Genomic DNA, 26477 nt, shown 5'->3' on the forward strand with positions numbered 1-26477 from the left:
CGGGCCGCACGGCCCCGCGCCGGTGGTGGAGCCCCGCGGGCTGGGGCGGCTCTCCCCGGTCGCGTCTCCGGTGGGAGCACTCTCAGCCCAAGGGGCTGGAAACACGCTTGTCCCAGAGGAGCGCGTTGCCTGAGGCGCTGGCGTGCAGTAAAGGCGGAGGATTGATAGAAGATAAACGCGCCCAGAGCCGTCCGCCTTCGCAGTTCTCCCCCATGGACTTTCGGGAGCCTTTGGCGCGAGCGCCATGGCCGAGAGCGGCGCTCAGGGCCAGGACGGTGAGACCCAGGGGCGGCGGGGCGGCCGGGGCCCCTGTCCTCGTCCTCCCGCCTGTCCCCGTCCCTCGCAGGCGCCGGCGTTTCGCTGTCAGGCGGGGGGCGACCGGGCAGCGGCGCTGGCGGCGGAGAGGGCGAGCGCGCGCGCACCGGGCTCGGGAGCGCGCGTGCGCGGCGGTCTTTACCCCGGCCCTTAGCAACACAAATCCGGCCTGCTCTCAGCCGCGCTGCCGGGTGCAGCTCTGTTCACAAGTTGATGTCCTGCTGCCACCAGGAGGGACTGCCCTGCTCCTCTGGCCGCCTGGCCAGCCGTGGGTCTCCTCTGCCGGCACGGGGTGTGCAGCTCCTCACACTGAGCCCGCAGCCTTGTCCCTGCTCTGTTTGTTTGCTTCTAGAACTTGGATGGGGTCCGTTTGTTCCCTCTGGTCAGATAAGTGTTCCTCCCCCAAATTAAGAGAAAGAAATAAAAGATCTGGAGAAGTAGAAAGCATCTTGTTGGGGAGAGCATTTGGGAGGGAAGGAAGTGGAAGAGGAAATGGGGTGTCAGCTGCCAGCAGATTTCTAGTTTGTCTCAATCTGGTCACACTCAAACGTTGTGGAAACCGCCTAAAAACATCGCTGCTTTGTAGCAGTGTAGGCCTTCTCTAAGTCTGGTATTCCTGAGTTGTCATGGTGACATGCAAAATAAAAGGAGCTGGAAATTCCCAAGGAAAAGGTGGTGGGGGATCTCTTACAGGGAAAGGCTGATGAGATTGGAGAGGTGCTTTGGAAATCTAGGTGGTAGCTTCACGCTGAATGTGAGCTGGCATGAGAGGGCTCTTTGAGCTCCCTGTCAGGCCATGCCCGCAGTATCATTCCAGAACTGGCTTAGGAAGAGCCATCTGTGGCTGTGCTTTTAGCCAAGTAGGTTTTGGTTTTAAGCAAAACTGCAGTCATCTATTAATGCATCGCTGAACACTTAAGTACCAAAGCTAACAGCTCGTTGTTAAACTAATTTCTGTTGTTTTTAATTAATTACAGCTATGAGTGAGTCTGGAAGTTTTGCAGCATCACGTTCTAGACGTGAGAGGAAGAATAGAAGAGGTCAGCAAGAAGCACTTGAACGTCTGAAAAAAGCTAAAGCTGGGGAAAAATTCAAATATGAGGTGAAAATTCCTCATTTTTTCTTCTTAATTAAAAGTGAATGTGAGCTGAGAAGCTTAATCACCATTGATAGATATGTAAAAGTTATGGGAAACAAAATAAACCTTTCAGATCAGCTTTTGTGTTTTTAATAGTGTATGTTTTTCTGAGTGTAGCTGTAGTTTTCTGCTTTCTAATATAATTTACTTCTTCTTTTCTGTTTTAAAAACTAACCCAGTTTTGTTAACTGCAAGCAGAATATGCTTGCCGTTGCTTGAGAGCTATGTTCTAGGAAAGGACCAATTTTTAAAACAGTATAAGTAATGTTATGATAGGAAATACTTTTTGTTAAAATCTCAAATTATATTAAACTTTAATTTCAGAACTTTACATGACTGAAATCCATTAATATTGATATGCTGTGTTTCCACAAAGAGACCACAATTTAAGTGGTGGAACTGAAATCTGGCAGTGTAACATTGATACTGTAACATTGTCCAATCGTGGTGCCAACAGGAAATGACTTCCTCATTGAGGTGAATAAATGTAAAGAAACCAGAAGTCCTTAGATCATTAACATGCAAATTTTCTCTGAACACTCTGCTTGGGTACATGAAATCCCTTTCCTTTTCATTGAGCTCAGATTGGTGTTTGAGACTGGAGCCAAGGCCACAAGTCTTCACTGCTAGGTTTTTTTTCTTTAATTTTTTTTTTTTAATGAATTGAGCAATAAAGCAAGTAGCTTTCAAATGAAACCTCTGCCAGTGCTTCAGTAGATTTTGAGTTTCAGTATACTGTGATAATTTTAAGAATTGATAACTTGTCTTTTATCACTGCCAAAAAAGAAACTTAATGAATAACAGTGCTTACTAGTTGTGAACAGTGTAGCAATGTAGGAACCCTACATGCATTCTGGGGAACTTTACATTCTGCCTGATGATCTGCGGTATTGATGGCATGGAAACTGTTAATCCTCAGTGTACCTTAACTGCAGGTTGAGGAGTTCACGGGTGTTTATGATGAAATAGATGAGGATGAATATTCCAAGATGGTCAGAGACCGTCAGGATGATGACTGGATTGTTGATGATGGTAAGTTAAGATTAATTTGGAGAGTTACTTTGGTTCTAGTGTTATAACTCAATTAGGCTTCATAACGTTCATGCTTTGAGGTAAGTTATTGTTAGTACATTCTTAAAATTTCTTTTAGGAGATAAGAGAAAGGCATTATTTTAATGGAAATGAATCTTGGATTGTTCTCATAATAGTCTGTTAGGATGATAATGAAAATATTTTTCCATGAAGACCTGTTGATGCAATTTTATTTCCAGTTATCAGTGTTACAGTTAAAAAAAAAAGTACTGTTATGGATAATTTCTAATTAAACATCTAAGAATATGTTTAGTCTAACAGAAGATACAGCTGAGAATGCTGTAGTTTTTAATACTTGCTTTTGTAACTTTTGCTCTATATTAAAGGGGGAAAATGTTTAAATATGTGAAAAGTTCAGGAATATCAGAAGACAGAATTTAAACTGCAATTTTTTAATAATTTTCTACAGATGGGATAGGTTATATAGAAGATGGAAGGGAAATCTTTGATGAAGATCTGGATGATGATGCTCTTATTTCCGATAAGAAAGGTAACTTGCATGTGACCACTGAAGACTGTCTGCCAGGGTCTTCTTTTAAAAGGTACACATAATGGGTAACTTCCTGTCATCAGTAAATGTGGTAAATATGGCCAAATGACAGACTACTTGAAGCTCTGTCATTTGGTGCCTGTGGATTTTATTCAGCCCCAGTGATGAAGAGGATGGAGGCTCACAAATGGAGGTCACATCACTGTTAACTGCCTCAGCACGACTGGGGCACTGCTGCTCAGTCTTCTGTGGAATGGGGCTTCACTTCTAGGAAAAAGGCATCTGGGAGTAGTCTTGGTTTTCAAAGCCAGTGCCGAAAAGATGTGTCATTTCTCTTCACCACTAAAATACTTACATGCTTATAAGAATCTTGGATCATATGGTTTTCCCAATTTTTTTATGGAATCTGGTGGCAAACTGAGAAACTGAGTCTGATGTTGAGAATCCAAGCCTAGTGCCAGGCTCCTGGACACTCATATTTTATTCCCTGGAAATGCTTCCATGTAAAGTATCTTTGTCCTTTTTCTGGAGTATGCAAAATGCATCTCTAACATGACTAGGAAAGAAAGGGTGATGAGAGGGTTTTCCATTTTTTGTGTGTGCATGACAAAGCTGAAAGATGACTAGGCTTCATTTCAGCCAAAAGTGTAAAGGTAGAAGAAGCAGACTACCTTGGCTATCTATCCATGCTAATAACTGGACCTGTAAACATTGGTTTTTTTTACATGAAATTCACATTTTAAAATTTTTTGTTTTGGTAGGAAAAGGTGGCAGAAGATCTACAATTGATAAAAAGAATGTGAAAAAATCTGTGGTGTCAAAGCCAAACACAATTAAGTCTATGTTTATGGCCAGTGCTGGGAAGAAAAACACAGATGTAAGTTTTTACATTTTTGAATTTAAATACTTCTGACTTGTTCACAGTTTTAGCGGGAGTGGAGTAAACCAAAGGCTCATTTTAGTTTTTTTTGTCTAGTGAGACAAACTTCTATTATGATCCCTTGTGTCTGGAGCATTTCTGAAAACATTGTGTATGTTTTGTGAAAATCCTCTAGTCATTTACAGCTGTTCTCCTGATTGGGTTTGCACATGTAACTGAGAACTGTTTGGCTAATCTTACCTTACAGAAAACTGTGGACCTGTCCAAGGATGATTTACTTGGGGATATTCTTCAAGATATTAGTGCTGAAGTAAGTATGTTAATAAAATCTGTTGGAAGCAACCTTACTCCATTAATTTATCATGGAACACACCAAGAAAACACATTTTTTTTGTGAAACTAGACAATCTAAGACTGATTTCATCCAGAGCACATCTCACTGACATATTCCACACGTGTGTGCTGTCTGCCTGTTGTCCCCACCGTGCAGATGTTGTATGACTGCATTGCTTCATAAGGCAATCTATCACCTGATTACAGATGGTTTATATCAAGATGATGTGGAGCCTGTGCTAATGCAGCCTTCAAGGTTTTAGTCACTGTGGAATGATAAAGGACTTGGCTGCCTCTGAATTGTGTGCTATATATCTGTCACCACACCTCAGCCAGGGAGTTGTAGGACATGTCCATCTGCCCTGTATGGGAGGAGCTGAGGGAGCAGTGTTTCAGCAGTAACCTGAACCTCTGTCTGCCTCCTGCTTCCCATGATTTACTGCAGGGAGCCAGGTTAACACTCCCTTGGAGGCAGGAGTGCAGGATGGCTGCTGTGACAGGGTTAGACTGTCGCAAATATGTAATGCCCTTTTAACAAGATTTCTTAAAACCAAAAGGATTGCTCGCATATGAATGTCAGAGCTGCTCTAGTGGTGAGATGCTGAAGTGGAATATGTTGAACCATAATAAGCTTAACATGTTCATAGGATATCCCAATGTAAGATTCTTTTAGTTTTGTGCTCTTATTATTTTACTCCTCCTTATGACATCTGATTGAGGCTATAAAACCCTCCATGACTATAACTGTCCCTGCCCCCTGTTATCATTAAAGAAATGCAATTTAATGCTGTCAAATTGGTGGAACATTGATTAGGGAAAATAATTACACTATGGCTTCTATTTACTTAAATACTAGTTAGCTGCTGATTTTTTTGTTTTGTTGTTTGTTTTGTAAAATTTCTGTTGTTATTAGCTGCTTATAAGATTAAGCAGAAAATATCTGTACATGTAAATATGTTAAAATGTGTTTTCCTCTAGTGGAACAATGCTGAAAGAGCACCAGCCTTTCATGAGGCATGTATCTTCAACACTACTGCTTCAGCAGACATGAATAAAAGCACAAGTTATTCTGATACTTGTGCCATAAAGGCACAGTTAGCTATTGAAATTCCCACTGTTTGAAAACTGTTTTGTTTACTGATGGCAATTTTTCTCAGATTGTTTCCTCTCCCAAAAAGATCTAGTGTGTGTCTTCCTGGGCTGATTGCTCAGGTAACATTATTTTATGGGGCTGGGTTTCGTATCAGGGTGCGTTTTCTTCATCAGCCAAAAATATTGGTGTCCCTTTTTCTCGACAATGGAAAATGCTACTAACCGAGGCAAAAGGAAACACTAAACAACTCTTCCTTTTGTCACTTTCTCTGTTCTTTCAATATTCAGACAGTTCAGCTAAGTCCACCACCAGTTATAATGCTGAAAAGGAAAAGATCTGCTGGAGTACCACTCAATCCTTTCTCTGTGCAGTCCCAAACTTCTAAGGTAAAGAGGAAAAGAAAACTGTTCTCATAATTAATAAGTGCTAATCTGTGTTTTTTGTTGATTTGAACACTGTTGACTTTTGTTTCTCCTCCTGGAAATTAACTTTCTCCTAAGCTTCCATAGCAGTTTTACAGTGTAACTTCGTGCCTTTTTCTGCATTGTCTTTCATGTGAGCACATAAACAATACAATTAGTTTTGTGTCTGTAGTATAGGAGGAGTTTGTAGCTGTTACATTTGACAGGTGAAACTGTTGTTACAGTGTTCAGTGCATCACCTGAAGGTGAGTTTCTGCTCTGTCTCTTTTCCAAAGAGTAGAAAAGACCCTTGTAGCAAGGAGAGGAGGATGGGAGGTGAAATAAGCAGCAGTGTGGAAAAGGGTAAGAAACCAATCATTTGCAGAAATAGAAAACAAATGGAAAATTGAAGCTATGGATAGGAGTTTGCCCTAGTGGAAGATGTTGGAATGGGAGAAGAATAGGCTGCTGAGGATGGAAGGCTAGCTTTTTGTTAGCATTTCTGGTAAATGGAAAGGACTTCATAGCTAGAAATACAAAGATATAGTTGGTAGTGGTCTGTAGAACGAAAATGGAGTAGCGTAGATACATATGATTTGTGAAACCTTCTGTGACATCAACTCTTATGTTGAAAATAATCACCAGTGCTACTCATCTTAACAGTTATGTTCAAAACTAGAAGCAATTGGAAAAATGGGGGGATGTAGTAAGAGAGGATCATGGTTTAAAATATGTGGAACTTTTCCTCTACCCCTGGTTACTAGATCTGCAAATAGCAAGTAAAAGGTTTTGTTGTTTATTTTTTTCTTCTTTGCTCTTACAAGATTATTTTTAACTCATGGTGGAAATGTTTTTCAGGTAATCACCCCAATATCAAAGAAAGCTCCTGCTCATGTCAGAAAGGAAACTCTTCCTCCAGCTTCATTTCATTCTAAACACCCCAATAATACAGCAAAATCTGTCAGAGTCTCTGAAAATGAGGACACCAAGCATGTGCAGAAACCTATAGAAAATGAGGGAATAGTGAAGGCTGTAGGAGAGAAACCTACTAAAGGTATCAAAAGTAAATGAAAACCCAATTCTGGAAACTCTTTAAATATGGTATAGTAGTTTTAAAACATTTGTTAAATTATAGTAGCTTGAATAGAGCAAAGTATCATATTTAAGCTATCTTAATACTGTATATTATGGTCATGCTTATAGTGTGCTATAGTGTGCATTGTGTCATTTTGATGATTCAAGCCTTTAGTTCTACCTGCAGCACTTCCAGATGATGATGAGGGAATGATGGATTTTGATGAGGAGGACTTTGATGAACCTATGGAAGCAGAGCATGTGGAAACTGTACCTGAGACAGCTGAAAGCTTGAAAAGACACAATGAAATTGAGAAGAAAGAGACAGAGGAGCTAGAATCAGGGAAGAAAGAGACATCTGTCTTGTAAGAATCTCTTTTGCTTCTTTTTTTCCTTTCACTAAGAAGGCTCTCGGTTTCCATTAACTGAGATTAGATTTAGCTTCATGTTTGTCTTTGCCAAAGGGATAATTGTGATAGAGACAGAATGATAATAATGCTATGAAATGCTTTTTTCTTCATAGTTACATTAAGAATAGTAAGATGCTGATAGCTACTTAATTGAAAAATATTTGATGTTTTTGGGATCTAGCATGTGACAACATGTATTTCAGCACACTGAGGTGACTCAATGTAAGTGTCGAATTGCGAACTTTGATGTCAGTAAGCAAAACCAAGGAATTTCTAACAATACTTTAAGTGAATCTGAAAGTATTTTGTAATAGATGTAGGTAAAAGTTTTGTTGCTAAAAGTAATGTTGAACAGCTATGTCTTTGAAAATAGGAAGAAGGTGGCCTTTTCCCTGTTTTTGGGTTTTTTTTTTTAATTGTTTGGAAAATCTTGAATCATATGTTTCCATAACAAAATACTTCAAACTGTAAAATAATTGAATGATGAAAAAGACCTAAACATCTAATGACTGAAAAGGTAGTTTTGTTGAAATAATCCTTTGTTCCCACTAAGCAGCTTGTATAGATGGATGGATATATTTGATATGTAGAGACTTGAATTGACCAAGGCTGAAATACCAGGTGACTGATTTTCAAAGCCTGTGTGTAGTGTATCAAGGCCCATACTTAAATGTGGATTTCTGTCTTTGTCACTCCATCCCTCTTTTCAGAAGAAACCTGTGGAAACCCAGCTGTTGGGAATGTTGCTTTGCTTGGTAGTGGAAAGAAAAACAAAAGGCGTCGGCATATAGGCCTGGAGAAGAGCAAAATGGTGATTTTGCCTTTTTTTTTTTTAAAGGCACAGTTTTAATTGGTTTTTTATTCTTCTGCAAAACCTGCAGAAGTTGTTCTCTCCCAGGTCTCTCATGTTGGGACAGAATTGATGAGGATGAAGCTGATCTAGTAGCAGCAGAAGTTCAACTGGACCCCAATCTCCTTCCACTTGTGAACGGGGAAAGTGATGATCAAGTCTTCAGATTTTATTGGCTGGATGCTTACGAAGATCAGTTCAATCAGCCAGGTAATTGTTCAGTTAAAGGCAGAAAATGCTAATCTGATTCTTTTTGTTGAGATTTTCTTTTTTGAAAATTGGGGTTTTCAGACTTGACTGAATTACATCCAGTTGCCTTGTGTCTTTGTGCTCTAAGATGTTCATCTCTTGTTCTTTTGTACCTCTGTACAGAAGAGGCAGAGCAGGGCACTGTGACTATGAGAAGAGTGTAATCTCTTGGCCTATATAGGTAGGGAAGTAAAAGGGACTTATTAGCACTGTTTAGTGTTGGTGACCCATTCGCTTTCTTAAAATTTTATACACTCCAGGAGCAAGCTGAAGTTGTTAATTTTTTGCTCAGTGATGCAACAACTGAACATGCTTTCTTGTTTTTGGAAAAGTAGCTCAAAATTCACATGGATGAATAAAAAGCCTGTACCATAGCAGTTGCATGATTTTATGCAAAAAAGAGGGAGGAAGGTGGTCTGATAAATATGAGTTCTGTCTTGTATTTCTTATCCCCTAATTCAAACTATCTAAATTTTGAAGATTGTCTTAGAATTAAGATTGCTAACTCTCATAGTCTTCAAATTGCATCATTCTGATCTCAGCTCTGACAAAACAATTTGTGTTTACATCTGTTCTGAGCACTTCCCATCCATCCCCTCATTTCATCAGCAGCTGTAGGATATTGGGTTTCTAGTTTGTGCTTCATGTGTGTTTACCAGAAGGTTCTTTCACGTGTTGTTGGAGGGTTTTTTTAGTTGAAGCTGTAAGCATTGAGTCAGATACATTTCTTTGTTAACACCTTTTGTTGTGAGTTGGGATGCCAAACTTAAATATGAGACTCTGCTGGGCTGAACGGCTTGGTGATGGGAGTGGTAATAATCATAGATATCTTGATGAAATCAATGGCTCTAATATAAAATTGCTACTTGTAAAGAACCCGCTATTGTTATTTTTCCTTTTTTTTGTCTTTTAAGTCAGTGATTGCTGAATGGAACATAATTATGAAAGGATTTCTGTTCCTTGCATGCAAGGAGTGTTCTTTTCTCATTATGACTTTTTCAGGATTGAATAATAAGGACTGCACCTGTTTTCAATTAGTAATGTAGAAGGGAAAATTTTAATATTGCTTTTTGTTTAACATGTTCATGATCTTTGTTTGTGCCTCATTTGCTGTGATGTCAAATGCATTGCCTGAAGAGTAAATACTATAGCATAATCATAAGACTCTTTCAAACTTAATGATTTTTTGGAGGCTTACTTTTCATAATTCCCTTTATGATCTTAGGCAGAGAACTCGAGAATTGTGATCCTATTAACATTTTAAAGAAATAACGAATAAAACCTGCCCTTATTTTTTTCCCCTCTGCAAGACATTTTCCCTGTGTCTTGACTTTGCTTACCTTTTGGTTCATTTAGTAGCATAATCTTTTCACAGGCTTTGATTTACAAGCTTTATTAGTATTTTTTCTTTCTTTATTCTTTCTAAAGTCTTGCTCTTGCAGGGGATAGGGCTTGTTATCTCTCAGATGATTTTTTTTTTTTTTTGGTTTTACATGAAATGTCGCTGAAAACTCTTGGAAGTTAGTCTGCTTTTACTGTCTGTGGGAGTGATAGTGTGTGCCAGTGTTCAACTGGATGATCTCAAAAGGTTCCTTCCATTCTAAATTAGTCTAATTCAGTGAAGTCTAGTTATTAAGACCACTTATTTGTCCGTGCTAGAGTTGATAGAAATTTGTCTTTGCAACCCAGGCTGCTTTTTACCCTATCTTTGACTGGCTCATGTATCCTTCTTTCTACTTCCCTGCTTATATGTACTCCACTGACAGATTAACTACTCCATGCTCTTAATATTTCCAGCTGTTCAAGCAGTCATTTACTGTTTTGTGGTCTTTCACAGTTTCATTCTGTATGATACAAACCTATCTCAGGTGGGTTTTTTTTATCCCTTAACAAAAAAGTAAAAGATTGCTGGGGACAAGAACTTCATCTTCCCTGTCACTTAGATCTGCAATTGGAGCTCTTTCTCGATACTTCTATTCAAACTGTCTAAATCTTCAAGATTGCCTCTGTATTAAAATTTCTTAAGATACTTTGTGCAGCTGAAACTTGTATCCTTGCTCTCATCATCTTCAAAACCACAGCATTCTCTGTCCATGACAAAAGTAGTTTTGTTCACATCTATTCCAAGCACTCAGAAAATGATTTTTCATATTCTGTCACTTTGACTCTGTCATCCATCTTAGTGCATCTTCACTGATTTATCTTTGGTTTAATGGAGTAAGAAAGGTGCCTGTATGTCTGATAGATCTGCTGGCGAAGATAAGTTATAACTCTTAACCAAGGGGACTTGTTTGTGCATTGCCAGGCAAAGGAGAAATGCAGATTCTATGCATGAAACCCTGTTTCTGAGACAGTCTCAGGATGGATATTTCTGTTTTCATCAATAGTAGTATGCTGTAGGAATAGTGTCATCCATATAATCAAAGTCCAAATTATTTGGAGCTTGAAGGGAACCTGGTAAAGCCGGGTTTCTGAGTTGTACTTGGAATTTTTTTGTACTTGTAATTTGCAAACTGTTTGTGACAGTTGGGTGGCTTGATACTTTGTTATTTTTAAGTTTGACATAATTTGACTAGCAGTTTGCAGCATTTTGTTCTATTGCCAAGATCTCTGGGCTCAAAGATGTGCATGTACTGTAATGACATTGTCCGCAGTGAAGTCAGTTGCCACTAGTCCTGCTCTGTATAATCTTTCTGAGTGTCTCCCTTAGTTACAACTACTGTCGTGGCACCCAGGATTCCTAGGAATGCCATGCATCTCTTGGTGTCCTCATTTGTTAAAAATAGTCACTTGAAAGCTGATCAGCTTCTAGTTGTTGTCTTCAGAATGTTTTCCTGAAGGTTTTATTGGTAACTGAGTCTTGATCTTGGGGTACTGAAGGGAAAAGGAGTCAATTGTACTGGTCTAGCTGAAGAGTGGAAAACTGGAGATAACACATATTAGAGGATTGATTGACAGCATAGGCACTCTCATAATCTTCAGCTTTCACTGACATCTCTCTCCTTCCTCCCTCTCTCCAGGGATTATCAAACTAATATAGGCAGCAATGGAATATCAGAAAAGAATTTTGAGACTGGCTGTGTAATGCCATTTTGGATTTTACATACCAGGTGTTACTATAGCAATGGAGGTAGAGACATGAAGAAAGATACAGGTGTCTGTTTGTAAAGCTGGTGTTTAAAACAATTTAGAATGTGCTGATACATTGGAAAGATTTGTTGTTCAAGGACCTGACACATCAATGGTTGTGTTTCAATGCAAGAACACATTATAAGCTGCTTCAGGCAAGTTTAGAAATGATTAATTTTAAAATTGCATAGTGAATTCTTTGCCTTCCTTCCTTAGGTGTGGTATTTTTGTTTGGCAAAGTTTGGATTGAATCTGCAACCACCTATGTCAGCTGTTGTGTGACAGTGAAAAATATTGAGAGAACTGTTTATCTGCTGCCTCGTGAAACAGTAAGTGTGACTTTCAAGCACGTCAAACATAAGTACCTTTCATTCTGCTTATGGCAGGTTAGGAGTTTAGCAATGTGTTTATGGAAGCTGTTGGAAGCCAGTGTTGTCTGATGTAGGTGATAAAGTTAAAAACAATGTGTACACTGTATCACATGTGAGCTGCAGAGTGGAGCCCTGTGACTTCCCCTGACCCTAACTAACAAAGGCAGACAATTTTTTACCCTTCGTCTTGCTGCTTTGCAGATAAAGTGGTCTTGAAGTATTACTAGAGAACTTAGTGCTTTTTAAGCATTCTTTTTCAAGTAATTTTTTCTAAATTTGGGATTTCTTGGCTGATTGCATTTTAGTTCTTCCTAAAAAAAGAGATACATGATTCATAATAGCAAAGTAAAAGTCAACTTATTGTCATGTCTGCTGACATTTTTGTTAATTTGTAAAACCTCACTTCTGTTTTTGAGGAAATCGACCTATCTACTGGTAAAGAGACTGAGACTCCAGTAACTATAATGAGTGTTTTCAAGGAATTTAATGACACCATTTCACCAAAGTACAAGATCATGAAGTTCAAATCCAAGGTTTGTTTGCAAGCATCCTATTTGGTCATTTTCTGTTCTGGTTTGTAAGGTGGGAAGGCTATTGAAACATTTTCCAGGGAGGGAGGTTGTGCCAAAACTCAAATATTTAACTCCTGACGTGTGTAAATTTACCTGCATGTAAAAACTATCCAAAATACCTATATTCCTTTAAGAATGGTAAATCTGCAACATGTTTAAACAATGCTTTTGTAAATACTCACTCGCTCATTAGCTTCTTTAAAACGGGGTTGACAGACTGGCTTGCTGAGCTGTTTTTGAGACTGCAGAACAGATAGAGGTTCTGATACCCAAAGCCTTAGTAACAGCTTGTGTTGTCAGAGTTTAAAATGAAAGATTATGTTGTCCAGCAGATAAATCAGTACTCTGGGATTACACTGTCTTTGCATTTGACCAGACATCTTATTGAACTTTTTCTCTTGGCATGTCTCATCCTTCTTCTGACCTTCACAGATTTATCTTTGTAGAGTGCATGCTGAGTGTGGATTGTCTGAGTGTGGATTCTCATAGTGTGGCTGTGTAGGAGGAAACAAGTGAGGACTGTCATTCAGTCCTGAAAGCTGTTCTGTGCTTAGTATGATGGGCAGTAGTCTTAAAAGTGTTATTTTGCTGTGCTCTGTTTGCTCAACAAATCTTTAAAATGACGTTGAAAAAACAAAATGTTGCTATGATGGAAACTTTGCACATAAATTAATATAATACTTGTCACGAGTCTGCAGGAAAAGAGCTGATACTGCTGAGAATGTCACAGATTTGGACTGAATTAGTTTGCTAGTGTCAGAGATTTATTGTCCACTTACTTAGACCATTTGTCTTTTACAGGGGAGGGCAGAGTTGGGAAGCTTGGGTGGGGAAATGTGGCAAGCATTCAAGTTAGGGGAAAAATCTGTTCTGACTGAAGTACTCAGAAAAGTTTATATTTCTTGAAGTAACATGCCATTAGTCTGGCAAAGCTGATTTTCATTAGTTGTAACTTTCCTCATCCCATCAATCTTGTGATATTACAGGATTCATTCCTGAATAGTTAATCAGCAAGTGAGATGACAAGTAAAAATACAGGAAGAATGGAATTTAGCAATATGTAAATGAGGGAAAATAAAAACAATTTGTGTGGTAACTCAGGTTGGAAAGATTCTCAGGAGGTCCTCTCATCCAAAACTAGCTAGAGTAATTCTGAAAGTTTCAGTTGTTGAAGTGAAAACGTGAGCAATGTTTCTCAAATACCAAAATCATGCAAGACAGGACATCTTTTCAGCAACTTGTAGCTTAGTGCATTATTTACAGAGTTCAGGGAAAATGGATGTGATATCAGTACTTTGTGAAACCTTTTTTTTTTTTTTTTGCTCTAGGGTATTTTTTCTCTCAAAACACTGATGTAAATTCAGATTTTCCAGTTTTCTGTTATTTCTCGTGTATAGTTGATTATAACATAACTACATGTGGGATCAGGAATAAATTTACTCTGAAAGGAGTAAATTTAACAATAGATAAAAACACAAGTTGCTGATAGCTCACTGTTCAAAAATCCTTTCAGGAATGAGGGAGAGAACTCAAAGAAAAACAATTTTTCATTAAAAGAGAGGAGTACTCTTGTACTCTAGAAAGGAAGGAGGGAGAAAGGTCTGAAAAGATGCAGATCTGCTTACAGAATCTTGGGAAACCTCCATCTTTTCCATGGTGTGCAAAGTGAGAATAATGTGAATGACTTAATAGAGTAATGTAGTTGAACATTCAAAGAGGACTCTTAAAAATCAAGGTAAAATCTGTCGAATTTTTACTGAGCTTACACAGAACTCAGGGCAAAAGACCCAACAGTCTTGTCTGGGTACATGGCTGCAGTACATGTGGGGTCCTTGGATGTAACACAAGAGATGGGGAGTGGGAGCACTAAGACACTGTTGAGATTTTCACTTAAATATTGTAACACTTGAACACCCTCATTAAAGGGTGAAAGGAAAGAGGAAAAATTAACTCAAGTGACTACTGGTACAAAAGATGGCAATTAGAAGGATGAGACAAAAGGACAGTTATACCAGAGATGACTGCGAAAGAGCTTTAATTTTTTTTAGCTAGTAAAGTGAAGAATAATGATAAGACCTGTTTGCTCTCTAGAAACATTAAAAGGGGATGAGCAGCCAGACAGCTATTTAAAAGAGAGTTCTAGCAAAAGAGTGAATGTGTAATTTTTAATTCATGAATAAATTAGGCAGGATAGTTGGTGCAGGGAGGCTCTGAAATAACATATCAGAATTGTTTCTGAACAGTAAGTTTTCAAATGATTTTGAACTCTTAAGTAAACTGAGTTTTATTAAAAAGGATAAAAGCTATCCAGCTTTAATTTGCTTGTGCCATTTTCTGCTAATTTTGATAGTTACTGCATTCTGGGAGGGTTTAATGAGAACTGGGGATAGTAGGAAAGTATGGCAATAGTAATATGGGAGGTAAGAGAAAGGACAGGATAGAAGAGCAGGGCTGTTAGTGGGGTCCTTGGAGGAGTATTCAAAGACAGTAATACAGTAACTCAGATATTCCAGGTTACACAAAATTGACTGTGAACAAGTGGCACTAAATCTGACCAGGCTTACTCCTCTGCAGCAGGGAGGCTTTGTGCTCTCTGCAAGATAATTGTAGAAGTAATGGGTTTGGCCCATTACTGTGCCCTCCTTTTCTTCTGTTCCTTCCTGAGATACCTGAATTTGCCTGGTTGTATACCTGAGTCTGTTTTTCCCACGGAGCCATCGACCTCCTTTTCACTGTACTCATACAAGGTGTTGTTACACAGCCCTTGCACCTGTGTGTCCAGAGGGGTGTGCAGGGCTCTCAAATTGAAGCTTTTTGTGGCATTCGCCTAAACAAATGCTCCAAAGAAGTGATCTTCACCCAGTTGTGACTCTATGTGGTAGAGAGCTAATGTGCTTTAGAAGATCTCCCCTGCTCTGTGATGTGCAGCCAGTGGTTCAGTGCTATGCTGTTAAGGGTTGTTGTTTTGAAAGACTTCAAACAAATGGCTGTGCTGCTCAGGTGAGACTTGTGAGCAATGCATTCAGAGTAACATGAAGTCTCAGTGTTTGCATAGTACTGTGAAACTGAAAACCACTCTTCTTCCATCATTAGCTGGAAATCAGGAAGGTTACTGACATCCCTGACAGAGTTCTTTTATTCAGAATATCCCTTTTTGTGATGATGTGGAGACACTGAGACAGGTTCTTCTCTTGGCCTTGCCAGCACCCAACTTTGTCCCTTTGAACACACTTAAGCCGTATCATTTCCTGCTGCACCTGCTGCTAATTGTAGCTTCAATGGGTTGCACTGCTGCCAAGTTAGCAAGTCTTCACAAATCAATTTGAAAGCAGCCTTACTCCACTTAGGAACTTAGCAGCTAATCACTGCTGCTCATTTCTGCTCTCTGAAGGGCCACTTGAAGGGCAGATTATTCTGCAGCAAGCATTCATTCACTGAGTTATGACCAGACGCTGGTGTAATTGAGCTGAGCTCTGTGGAATAACGCAGATGAAACACTACAGCAGACTATTTTTATACTATGTTCATCCTGCGTTTGCAACAAGAACTTGTTTGAAGCCTGAGAGTTTTTTATTAAAACTAAAAAAAGAGGAGGGGGAGCACCAGTGCTATGTGATATGTGCTAAAAGCAGTGCATTGCCATCTATTATGTCACAGCTCTGATTTGCTCATGTTAGGTGCTGCTGTGGCTCAGCAGTTCAGATCTACATTTGCATGGTAATTTGCAATGCTGATCTGGCTTCATAGTGGTGCTCTTCTGTCAAGTTATGTTACACTTGTGTTTCCATGAAACTGTTGATGCCATAGTAGTTTCTGCCTCCTATTTATAGCAGAGGTCCCTCTCCTCTCCTGCCTGGGCTTTGCAGCCTTACACCTGCAGTAGCACAAGAAGTAACAAGCTTCACTGCCTCTTGTAGCACCCTGAGGGAACTATTGCTAATGCTATTGATTTAAGGAAAAAAACCCCAGCCATCCAACCCCAAAACCAAATAACTTGAAGTTTGCCTAACTTGCATGTATTTTGTTAATTTTTAAATTTTATTCCCATTTATGGTGATTTTGCTTTTTTTTATTAAACTTTCTCTAGTGCCATATTATGCTGAGTCTTGTGTAGAAAGTGGTGAACACAGTGCATTGTCCAGTGAGAAATGTGATTTTTAATTTACCTTGCCTCTAGGAATTCCTGTAGTAAAGTAATGTGCTAGCATAGTTATAATAACAGTATGTAACAGTGGTGCAGATGGTTTGTAAAGTACTACAGGGCAGAACACAGATATGACACGGTAGAGCATGGCATTTCAGTAGGTGCCAGAGCACTGTTGCCCAGGATATTGTAATAATTTGGAAAATGAAAGTAGTTATTCTTAGAAACTGACAAGCTGTGTTGTAGAAAATTGTTATTCTTGAGGAAAGCAGAAGTGATACTTAGCTTCAGACTTCTTTAACTATCTTAGTTACAGATACATAAACAAACTGGACTACTTTCTAGTGAAACCTAAGTCATGTAAAATGAAAAATACAGTAATGTCCTGCTGTGAGCATGTGATAAAAGCTGGCAGATGGTTGGGAAATCGTCTCTCTTGGGTTCCTCTCTGAAGAGCTGGTACACAAAAGCCTGCAGTGTAAAGGGAGGAGTTGTGTGCAGTTACAGGGATACAGTCTGGCTGGGATCATAGACAGATGGTGGGGTAGGATGTGGTTAAGACAGGCTGGGACAGCAAGGAGGGGAAGCCCTTTTGTGTATCAGGGCAGTGGGAATGCATGGAGCCCTGCCCGAAGGTGGGCAAAGAGCTGGTCAGGATTAGAGGATGGGCTTTTGGAAGGCACATCATGGTGGAGAAAGGAAAGCCAAATCCCACCTGGAGCTGGGTCTGGTGAAGGAGATATAGACCAGTAGGAAACGCTGCTGTAGGTGCAGGCAGAGTAGGAGAAAAGTGCTGCTGATAGGGACAGGAGATGTGGTGACAGAGGTCATGGAATAAGCTGTGATACTGCATGTCTTCTTCACCTTGGTCTTCACTGCATAGTCCAGCTTTTAGCACTAGGAATTCCTGTAGTAAATAAGGAAGATGGCCAATAGACCATAAGGAAAGCCTGAAGCAAAGAAGACTTGTCCTCAGAAGAGGAGGAGGATCAAGTTAGGGCACATTTAAACAAATTGGACAGATAAAGGCACATGGGATCTGATGGGATGCACCCATCTGTGTGCAGAGGGAGCTGGCCAATGTCACAATGTGCTTGGGAGTGTTTGGTGTGGATTCACAGAGGGAAAATGATGCTTCACCAAGCTGGCAGCCTTCTGGGAACCCAGAGATGGACTGCTTTGGTGGACAAGAGGAGAGCAGTGACTGTTGTTTGTCTTGACTTCAGTGAGGCTGTCAATGCTGCCTACCATGGCATCCTCACAGACAAACTGATGAGGTGGGGGCTAGTGAAGTGGGCAGAGGGATGGACTGAAAACCAGCTGCCCTACTACGCTCAAAGTTGCGATCACTGGCACAAAATCCAGGTGGAGGCCAGTCCCTAGAGGTGCACCCCAAGGGTTGATACTGGATCCAGTTCTGCTGAGCATCCTGTTAATGATTTGGGTGGTTGCATGGAGCACACACAGAGCAAGTCTGCAGACAGTACAAAACCAGGAGAGGCTGATATACCAGATGGATGTGCTGTCAAAGGCATTTAGACAGACTGGATATATCTTATGACCTACAGGAATCCCATCAAATACAAAAAAAGGAAATGGTCCTGTATGAAGACAGGAATAACCTCAGGCACTAGCGGATGATGGTGGCTGACTGGCTGGAAAGCAGCCTTGGAGGAAAGGATGTGCTCATTTTGGTACATACCAGGTTGGACAAGAGCCAGCCATGTAGCCTTGGGGAAAAGGCTGCCATGGCCATTACCAGCAAGTGTCAGGAGCTGGTCCTTTCCCCTCTGCAGCCCTGGTGAGCACCTGGGGAGTGCTGTGTTCAGCTGAGCTCCTCTGTGTGAGGAATAATGAGTGCTACTGGAACAAATCCAGAATAGGACCACAAAGATAGTTACAGGGCCTGGAGCATCTGTCATGTGAGGAGAGGCTGAGAAACCTGGGGCTGCTCAGCCTGCAGAAGAGAAGGTTCAGGGTGAGGGATTGGCAGTGCAAATCTTTTAATCATTTATAAATCTTTGATGAGCATGAGTGAAGATGACTCAGGAGACTTCTTGCTGGTGCCCAGTGGAGGACAAGAGCGACAGATAGCATTTGAAACGTGAAATTTATTAGAGCCTGAAACACTGCTTTACTGTAAGGGAGATCAAGCACTGGCACAGGTTGTCTAGAGGGGCTGTGGAGTCCATCCTTGGGGATATTTATATCTGGCTGGAGAGAGCCTCGAGCAACCCACTGTGATCGACCCAGCTCTGAGCAGGCAGCTGGACTAGACAATGCCTAGAGACCCCTTTCCAAATCAGTCATTTTGGGATTTTGGAGAGATCTGCAGGCACCAATTCTCATGAGTATGTCTGAAACCTGTGAATTTAAAGAATATTTCTGAGTGTGCCTAACTGCCAGATGTTTTTTTGGTATACTTGCAAATCAATTCTGTAGAAACTCTTGATGCTAAGAAAACATTTAGAGATTAAAAACAGGCACTAAAATATTCTTACTGTCTTCAGCTGGTTGTAATGAGTTGTAGAACTGGTAATACATGATCAAGCCCATGATATTTGAAATGTGTGTTTTGCCTGGACTTTTTTTCTTTAGCTTTCTTATTGGACAGAATGAATATTCAATTAGGAGATACTGAAAATATGATATCTTTGTTTTATATAGAAAGTTGAAAAATACTACGCTTTTGAGATTCCAGATGTACCAGCAAAATCTGAATACCTAGAAGTTAAATATTCAGTGAGTATCATTAATCTGATAAAATACCATACCTTGTTTTTTTATCTAATTAAGTTTACAACGTGAGCAGTTTCTGTATTAAAATGGTCATTGAACATTGTAGTCTTGGCTGATGTATCCAGTGTGGATGAAGAACTTAAAACTTCAGTGTGTTTTTATATTACTGGTCTCTTCAGTGTGTTTTTATATTACTGGTCTGACTTTTAAGTGGAGCCTATAGTGTGATTTCCTCAATTACTGTAGGGTATTATGGGTTAGGGCTTTGCTTGTTGAGGATGATGATGATTACAGTACTGTGTTACGGTGCTGAATGTGTGTGAATGTGGTGTGTCACCCTTGAAGATTTCTGTGGGGTGAAATGACTCCCTGCTCTCTGTTACTTGTAGGCTGAGTGCCCTCGGCTTCCCCAAGATCTGAAGGGACAAACATTCTCACATGTCTTTGGAACCAACACCTCTAGTCTGGAACTTCTCTTGATGAATCAGAAGATCAAAGGACCCTGCTGGCTGGAAATAAAAAATCCACGTATGTGGTTTGCATGTGAAATACTTGGTTACTAGGAAACACATACAATTATAGATTGGGGGGATAGGGGAAATTCAAATTGTACAGATGAATTATCCTTTTGTACATTTACCTTGCAACTTATTGATTTAATTTTCATTATCTATTTCATTAACCTTGCAACTTATTGGCTTAATTTTCATTATCTAGTACAAATTTTAAGTCTTCCTTTTTTGGAGTGACAAATATCCATATAAAGTTGTGCGCTGTGCAGATGAGATAACATTTGGGAGGAGGAACTGTGCAGTGCCTAGCAGCTGCTGTTTGATGCATACCCTAATGCCATGTATATGGAGCTAAACTTACTTGATTTGAAAATGTCTCATCTTTCTGCTCTTGATAACTTGATTTTTTTTTTTCTGCAAATACGTATTTTTGAGAACAAACAGCTGCTAGATGTTTTTTTTGTTTGTGAATTAGGTTTTTATTTATTTCTCCTGACACTTGGAAAAGTTTGTGGTGTGGAGCTGTTTTAGTTTTAAATCTTTTCTACCTCATGACTGATGTGTAGCACTTAGAGGTGGTCATGCTGCTTTATTTTGGCTTGGTAAGAGCCCTTTATTCAGTGTGTGCTGCATATTCCCATGAACATAGGGATGTTGATCATACTGGACAAAAGCTGCATCTGTTGCTGCAGTCCCCTTGGGGCACTTCCAATGTAGAACTGACTGTATGAATGCTGACACCAGGGGAGTTCTCCTCTTCAGCAGCGTGCTCAGTCACTGGCAGAACTGATACCAGTACAGATGTCTCTGTGTAAAGCTTCCTGAAGTATTTTTTGGGTTACGCAAACCTTGATCCAAATATTTTCTTTCTTATTTGGTGTTGAAGAGCTCCTGCTGACTAGGAAGTCAGGACCCAGGGAGTTACCAAAGACTGGGTAGGATTAGTGTGTGTCTTGGACTGTCCCACCAGGACAAAACATTTGAAGGTTGTGCTCTGTGCAGCAATGCCTTGTCTGTGGTTTCCAGAAGAATGGAGGTGGTTTGTGTTGTTTCCTCAGAGCCTTCAAATCAGCCAGTCAGCTGGTGTAAAGTGGAGGCTGTGGCCATGAAGCCTGGCTTGGTGAATGTGGTTAAAGAGCTTTCTCCTCCTCCTCCTCTGGTGGTCATGTCCTTCAGCATGAAGACCATTCAGAACCCAAAGACTCACCAGAATGAGGTAAGTAATCTGCTCTCATTTTAGTTTGATTAATTGTTCTTTGACATATACTGAAAGTTTCCTAAGCTTGGAAGACCCTCATAAAACATGTTTTAAATATATTTACTGTTGAAGTTTCTCTGCTCTGGGCTTTTCAAAGAAATTTTTACTGGGATCTCACTCTGGCCTAGGGGACCTGCTTGGTGAGAATGTTTACTGTGACAGTGGATCCTCTGTATGTTTTCAAGCCTTCTGTTTTGTCTGTTGTGTCTCATAAGTGAGACTGCCCCAGCAAAGCTGTTAATGGATTAGTATTAGTTAACTAAGCTGGAGCTAATCATAGGTTATAGGTAAAATGACGAGGCTTTTCTGCTAATAAATCTCATTTTAAAATGAGAATTTGGTCTTGCTCTTAGAGCACCTGCTATTCTACTGTAAGATCTTTCCTCAGAAAGGAGGAGAGATGAAGGTGGCCACTCTCAGTTGTGGGCTGCAGACCAAAATGTGTACTGGGCACTTTTAAAAAAAATATAACTCTCATTAACAGGAGAAGAGATTTAGTATTCACAAATAGGATAGGACAGTTGTTTCTGGCTAATTGAATTGAAGACTAATAGGTTGGCCAATTTTTCAAGCAGAATTATTCCTCATGGTGAATTAAATTTTTTTTCTAGTGGAAGTATGGAAAGTAAGTGGTTTCTGGCCAAAGTAACAGGACATACGCAAGATACCAACAGGACTCTGCTTGCCAAGATGCTTTCAAGCCTTTCTGCTTTGTTTTCTGTTGGGTTTTCCTGATCAGTGTCTGTGGAGCCAGGCCATCCTGCCAGCAAAGCAGTCAAAAGCATCATTAAAGCTTCTGGCTTCCAAACACTAAACCTCTTAGCTTCTTGGCAGTGTTGACTGCTTGCTTAGGGGCAGCTCTTCTTGAGGCAAAGCTTCTCTGCCCTCTCACATTTCCCCTGCATTCCATGGGGAATCCTTTACATTGTGGGGTCTGGTCAGATTCAGGACAAAATCTGAAAGTAGAAGTTTTTCAAAGTGAATTATTTTTTCTCTCAAATTTGTAATTATTTACAAGCAAGTACTATTTTATTTCCTTGAGATCAAATGATAAATTTCTTCTTTTCAACTATTTGTAGTTCGAATTAAAATAAGAAAGATCTGGTGGAGAAACAAGAGAAAAGAGATGAGGAACGCTTAAAAAAAAAGGATGGAAGAAATTAGTGTGGACAGTAGTCATGCTTATTTGTGCTTATGAAGTTATATGTTCTGTATCTCCTTGGTATAGGTTGTGGCTCTTGCAGCTCTGGTTCATCAGAAATTTCCTTTGGATAAGGCTCCACCTCAGCCTCCTTTTCAAACACACTTCTGTGGTATGTACTTGGAACAGTTTGAGTAGAGAAATTATTAATTCCATGTTTTTTTCTTTTTTTTGTTCTGTTTCAGTTTTTTAGGTGGAGGGGGATTATATTAATTAATTTATTTAAATTTTTATTTCTTTCTGTCACTACAGAATAATGGCCTAAAATAGCCAACTGACAAAATTTCAACTCCCAGACAGGCTTTTCTCCCCATTTTTAACTTCACTGGTTACTGACTTTTTATTGAAAACTTAATTAAGCAAATCTTAATTTGAGATAATGCAAAGTAACCCTGCTCTATACAGTTTCCCGGAATTTTTATTTGTTTTATTCCATCTTTCTCTGCCCATCAATTTAGACCATTTATTTACTGTCACTTTAATTATTTTTCTGTTCAGCTCTTCTGAACGAAATTATTTATAAATAAGATTTCTTAGGGGAAAAAATCTTGCAGTGGTGTCATTGCAGTAATATCAGCTAAACCTTGAGATTCAGACACTGACTGGAAGTGATGAGGTGTTGAATGCTTGTGAGAGGAAGCTCTTCATGAGCTGTGGCCCATAGTTTTAAGGTCCAGTGATTACCTCAAATATAACTGATTCTGATTTGTTAATGCTTTAGTAATTACTTGGTTTTCATAAAGACAATATTCACTTAAAGCTGGTGTTTCAGAATCAGAGGTCAGTTTTCTCAGCTCACTTTGTTGTGAATGGGTGCTTATGGGGAGGGAACCATTAGGATCTTGTATGTAAATACAAATATCACTTTTTGCAGCTGTTTCCAAACCAAGTGATTGCATTTTTCCTTATGACTTCAAAGAAGCTATTAAAAAGAAGGTAATTTCATTTTGTTGCCCTTCTGATTGCAGTACCTTATAGAATATGAACTTCATGGTGCTTTTGGTAAGTGGTGAAGAGAAATAGTTGAAGGAATGGAATGATTATTTAGTTAGTTTTCCACTCTGCAAACTTAAATCCAACTTAAAACGTTGCTTGTAAAAAAGTGGTGTGTGCTCTGTGTGATTCAGTATGTTGCTAATTGTGCTCTTAAAATAAGGGTGTGTTAGGCAAGGGAGTTGGAAAGATTTTGCAAAGAGGCTAAAATTGTGGTTAATTTTCATTATACCTGACTCTACTCATAGTAAACCAGGAGAATTTGTTTCTTCTTTTATTGGAGAGTAAAGCCTGTCAAAATTTAGAGGATGTCCTTTCTGAAGGAGAGCTGAGAGAATTATAAAGTAAATTATTTTTGTTTTACCTCTATTTGGGTGTGATCTTAAAGTCTCTGAGTGAAAGATGCATATGGAGCATTTTCCTGGTGTGCTTGATTCTTATGAGGCTCTTAAAATATCACACCTGCATTCAAAAACAGAATGGGAAAAAGCCTCAGAAAAGCTTTCCAATGTCTAAGGGAGTGAGGAAATAAATCCTTGAATTACAGAAGGAAAAGCAGAACTCTGTGGTGCTTTGTTATTGTCTTGTAACTGGTAGGGGAGAGGAAATGCTTCCATTTTAAACTTATTGGGTCATTGAAATCAGGCGCTCTCTTGCTCCTTTTAGAATGCTAAAATAGAGATTGCTGCAACAGAGAGAACACTGCTGGGATTTTTCCTTGCGAAGATTCACAAAATTGACCCAGACGTTGTTGTGGTGAGTGGTTCTGAGACTTTGAGAGTTAAATTAAAGCATATTGTCAGTTGGTCAGCTTTGTTCTTTTTCTTTTGTCCCCTTAGAGGCTTTTTAATGCTTGTCTTAGACTGCCTTATGAATTGAGTTTGCTTATGAGACAACAGGTATATTTTGATGCAAAGATGATACGGAATTTTCCCTGACAGCATTTTATACATACTATTATTTCCCATAATAGCTAAAATAGGCAGTATTTTCACAATACCTGAAACAAGTTTGGGGTTTTTTTCCTTTACTCAGAAAGACAAAACACAATAAAAAACTCTGATTTTCTAGAAAAATGGGAAGTCTTGGTATACTTAAGATTCTGTTGCAGTTCACATTTTCATATAATTTGTATTTATGCTGTAAATCAAAATAACCATCCAATACAAATCCATGCGATCTGAGAAAAGTTTTGCAATAAGAATTCTTATGTTTTCTACTGTTTTAGCAGCTGAGGGTTTATTATAATTACTCATTTTCTCTTTTTTTTGTTACGTTTAATTAATGTGCAGTTCTGAATTTCGTATAATAAAATTCTGAAGACAATTTGAAGTTGGTTTTACGTCTGAGGTTGATTACATAAAACTCGTTAGTTGATATGTATTTAGATAACTTCTGTAGGTAGATACAAATAATGAAGTGATGGGAATATGATGAAATGAGCAGCCAATGCCTGATGTTTTCAGCTCACTGCCCTGTGACCTAAGCTTCCTGGTGGCTATGGCAAGGAATCATAGGAAGCACTGCAGCCAGTGGCTTAAAACTGAAGATGCCAAGAGCAGGGTTTATGAGAACTCCTATCCTGAAAACAGCAGAGCTGTGTTAGTGCAGTTTAATTTGCACCTGGTTTAATTAGTGCTGTTGAAATGCTGCTCCCATCCTAAGGAGCTGCTTCTACAGCACGGTCTTGCACTGCACAGAGGTACCTGCTGGAGTGGACCTGCAGTTCCTGGTGGCTGGCTCGTGTTCCTCAGGGTAGCATTTTGCTTTCAGCTGAGGGTACAGACCAGTGTCATCAATGTACTTAGGACTGTTTAAAATACTGCTGGCGTGCTTTGATATGTAAATACTGCTTGCAAGGTGTTCCTACCCAGATTTAACAGCTCTTCCTGTTGTACTATCAAAGGAAAAAAAAAATACAGTGTTTTGATGCCACTATTGTGACTTTCACAGGTGGAGAAAAAAGGAATTACTCTTAGCTTAAGTTTATGTGCTCTGTAAAGAATGTTGTGGATTTTTCTGGAAAGCTTTAAATCCTAATCTCTAGTATCAAAGCGTGAAGCTGTATTGTGTGTGCAATGAGCCAGTTACAGAGCTGATTTTGGTATTCTACTGAACAGCATTGTTAGTGTTAAGACTAATGAGTACTGTTGATGAACGTTCTCTTAGAAAGTGCTTTCTACAAGAGAGATAATGCCATCAATTAGTTGGAAAAAATCACAAAGGGCAAAGGAATACTGAGTGTGTGAAAGTAAGTCTTTCAATTTGCATTTGTTGTAACCTTTTTTGTTATTTTTTCTGCTTCAAGGGTCATAATATTTATGGATTTGATCTGGAAGTGCTGCTTCAAAGAATTAATTTGTGCAAAGTCCCTCACTGGTCCAAGATAGGTCGACTGAGGAGGTCTAATATGCCAAAGCTTGGGGTAATAAGATTGCTTAAGTCTTTTAAGCCCCTTTATGTTGCATGTGATTAAAAATGAATTAGTTTTTCCAAGGAATTGTAAATGTGACACTGATGTATTTTGACTGTTGGTCATGCTGAATTTCGTGGGTCCCAGATCAGAAATTATGAGTGTTTATATGACTTTTATTACAGTAATAGGATAAACTGATTTTCAAGTTAGGCTAATTTAGTTTACTTATCTCAACTAGATGGTTGTAATGACAGATTAATTGCAGTAGTCTTTACTGTAACTGTCTTTGTCTGCTGTAACTGTAAAATGAGAAAAAGCAATTTGGATTGATGGGTGAATCATCCCATAGAGAGCTGCTAAGCTAATAATTCTGTAGTTCTTATTACATATTTGTTCAGAGGACAATGTCTGAAGCTTAAAGTGCTGAACATGGCTGTGTTCTTGCCTGTTCCTGTCCTTCCTGGACACCAAGTTAGGTATTTCTTTGTGGTTCTGTGACTTTTTAATCCTGCTGTTATTGCAAAAAGTATCCTTGGAAGAAAGACAAAATCCACATCCAGGTTCTTTTTGGGGCTATTCTAATGATCGAAGGAAAAAAAAAAGTGTAATAGTTTAAGAGTTAAGATGTAACCAGTAGTGAAAGTTAAGTATCTATTTCTTAATATCTATATACAGTGAAAGGTACCATGGATTCCTTTAGGGCATAATTATAAGTCCTTGAGTATCAGATTGAGTACTTAGTGACCAACTGACTTGACTGAATCTTATAAACATTTTTTGTGGGTAGATGTTTCTTGTTAGTGTTTGTATGTTTCAT

General features: G+C 39.2%; 1 protein-coding gene across 1 annotated transcript in view; it reads left to right on the top strand.

Moving 5' to 3' along the window:
• Nucleotides 1–218: 218 nt before the first annotated feature.
• The window catches only part of POLA1 (DNA polymerase alpha 1, catalytic subunit), a 184476-nt gene continuing 158217 nt past the window's right edge, over nucleotides 219–26477 (top strand). The window contains 19 exon segments of the mRNA XM_041472471.1: nucleotides 219–275; nucleotides 1293–1417; nucleotides 2389–2485; nucleotides 2955–3035; nucleotides 3797–3912; nucleotides 4163–4225; nucleotides 5629–5727; nucleotides 6601–6796; nucleotides 7004–7181; nucleotides 8108–8286; nucleotides 11671–11783; nucleotides 12242–12358; nucleotides 19209–19283; nucleotides 19670–19808; nucleotides 20851–21008; nucleotides 22279–22363; nucleotides 23126–23187; nucleotides 23911–24000; nucleotides 25553–25669. Coding sequence (XP_041328405.1) covers nucleotides 245–275; nucleotides 1293–1417; nucleotides 2389–2485; nucleotides 2955–3035; nucleotides 3797–3912; nucleotides 4163–4225; nucleotides 5629–5727; nucleotides 6601–6796; nucleotides 7004–7181; nucleotides 8108–8286; nucleotides 11671–11783; nucleotides 12242–12358; nucleotides 19209–19283; nucleotides 19670–19808; nucleotides 20851–21008; nucleotides 22279–22363; nucleotides 23126–23187; nucleotides 23911–24000; nucleotides 25553–25669 — 2121 coding nt within the window. The 5' untranslated portion in view covers nucleotides 219–244.

This window comes from Pyrgilauda ruficollis, unplaced genomic scaffold, assembly GCF_017590135.1.
Source record: "Pyrgilauda ruficollis isolate IOZ18807 unplaced genomic scaffold, ASM1759013v1 scaffold29, whole genome shotgun sequence".
NCBI classification, from domain to species: Eukaryota; Metazoa; Chordata; class Aves; order Passeriformes; family Passeridae; genus Pyrgilauda; species Pyrgilauda ruficollis.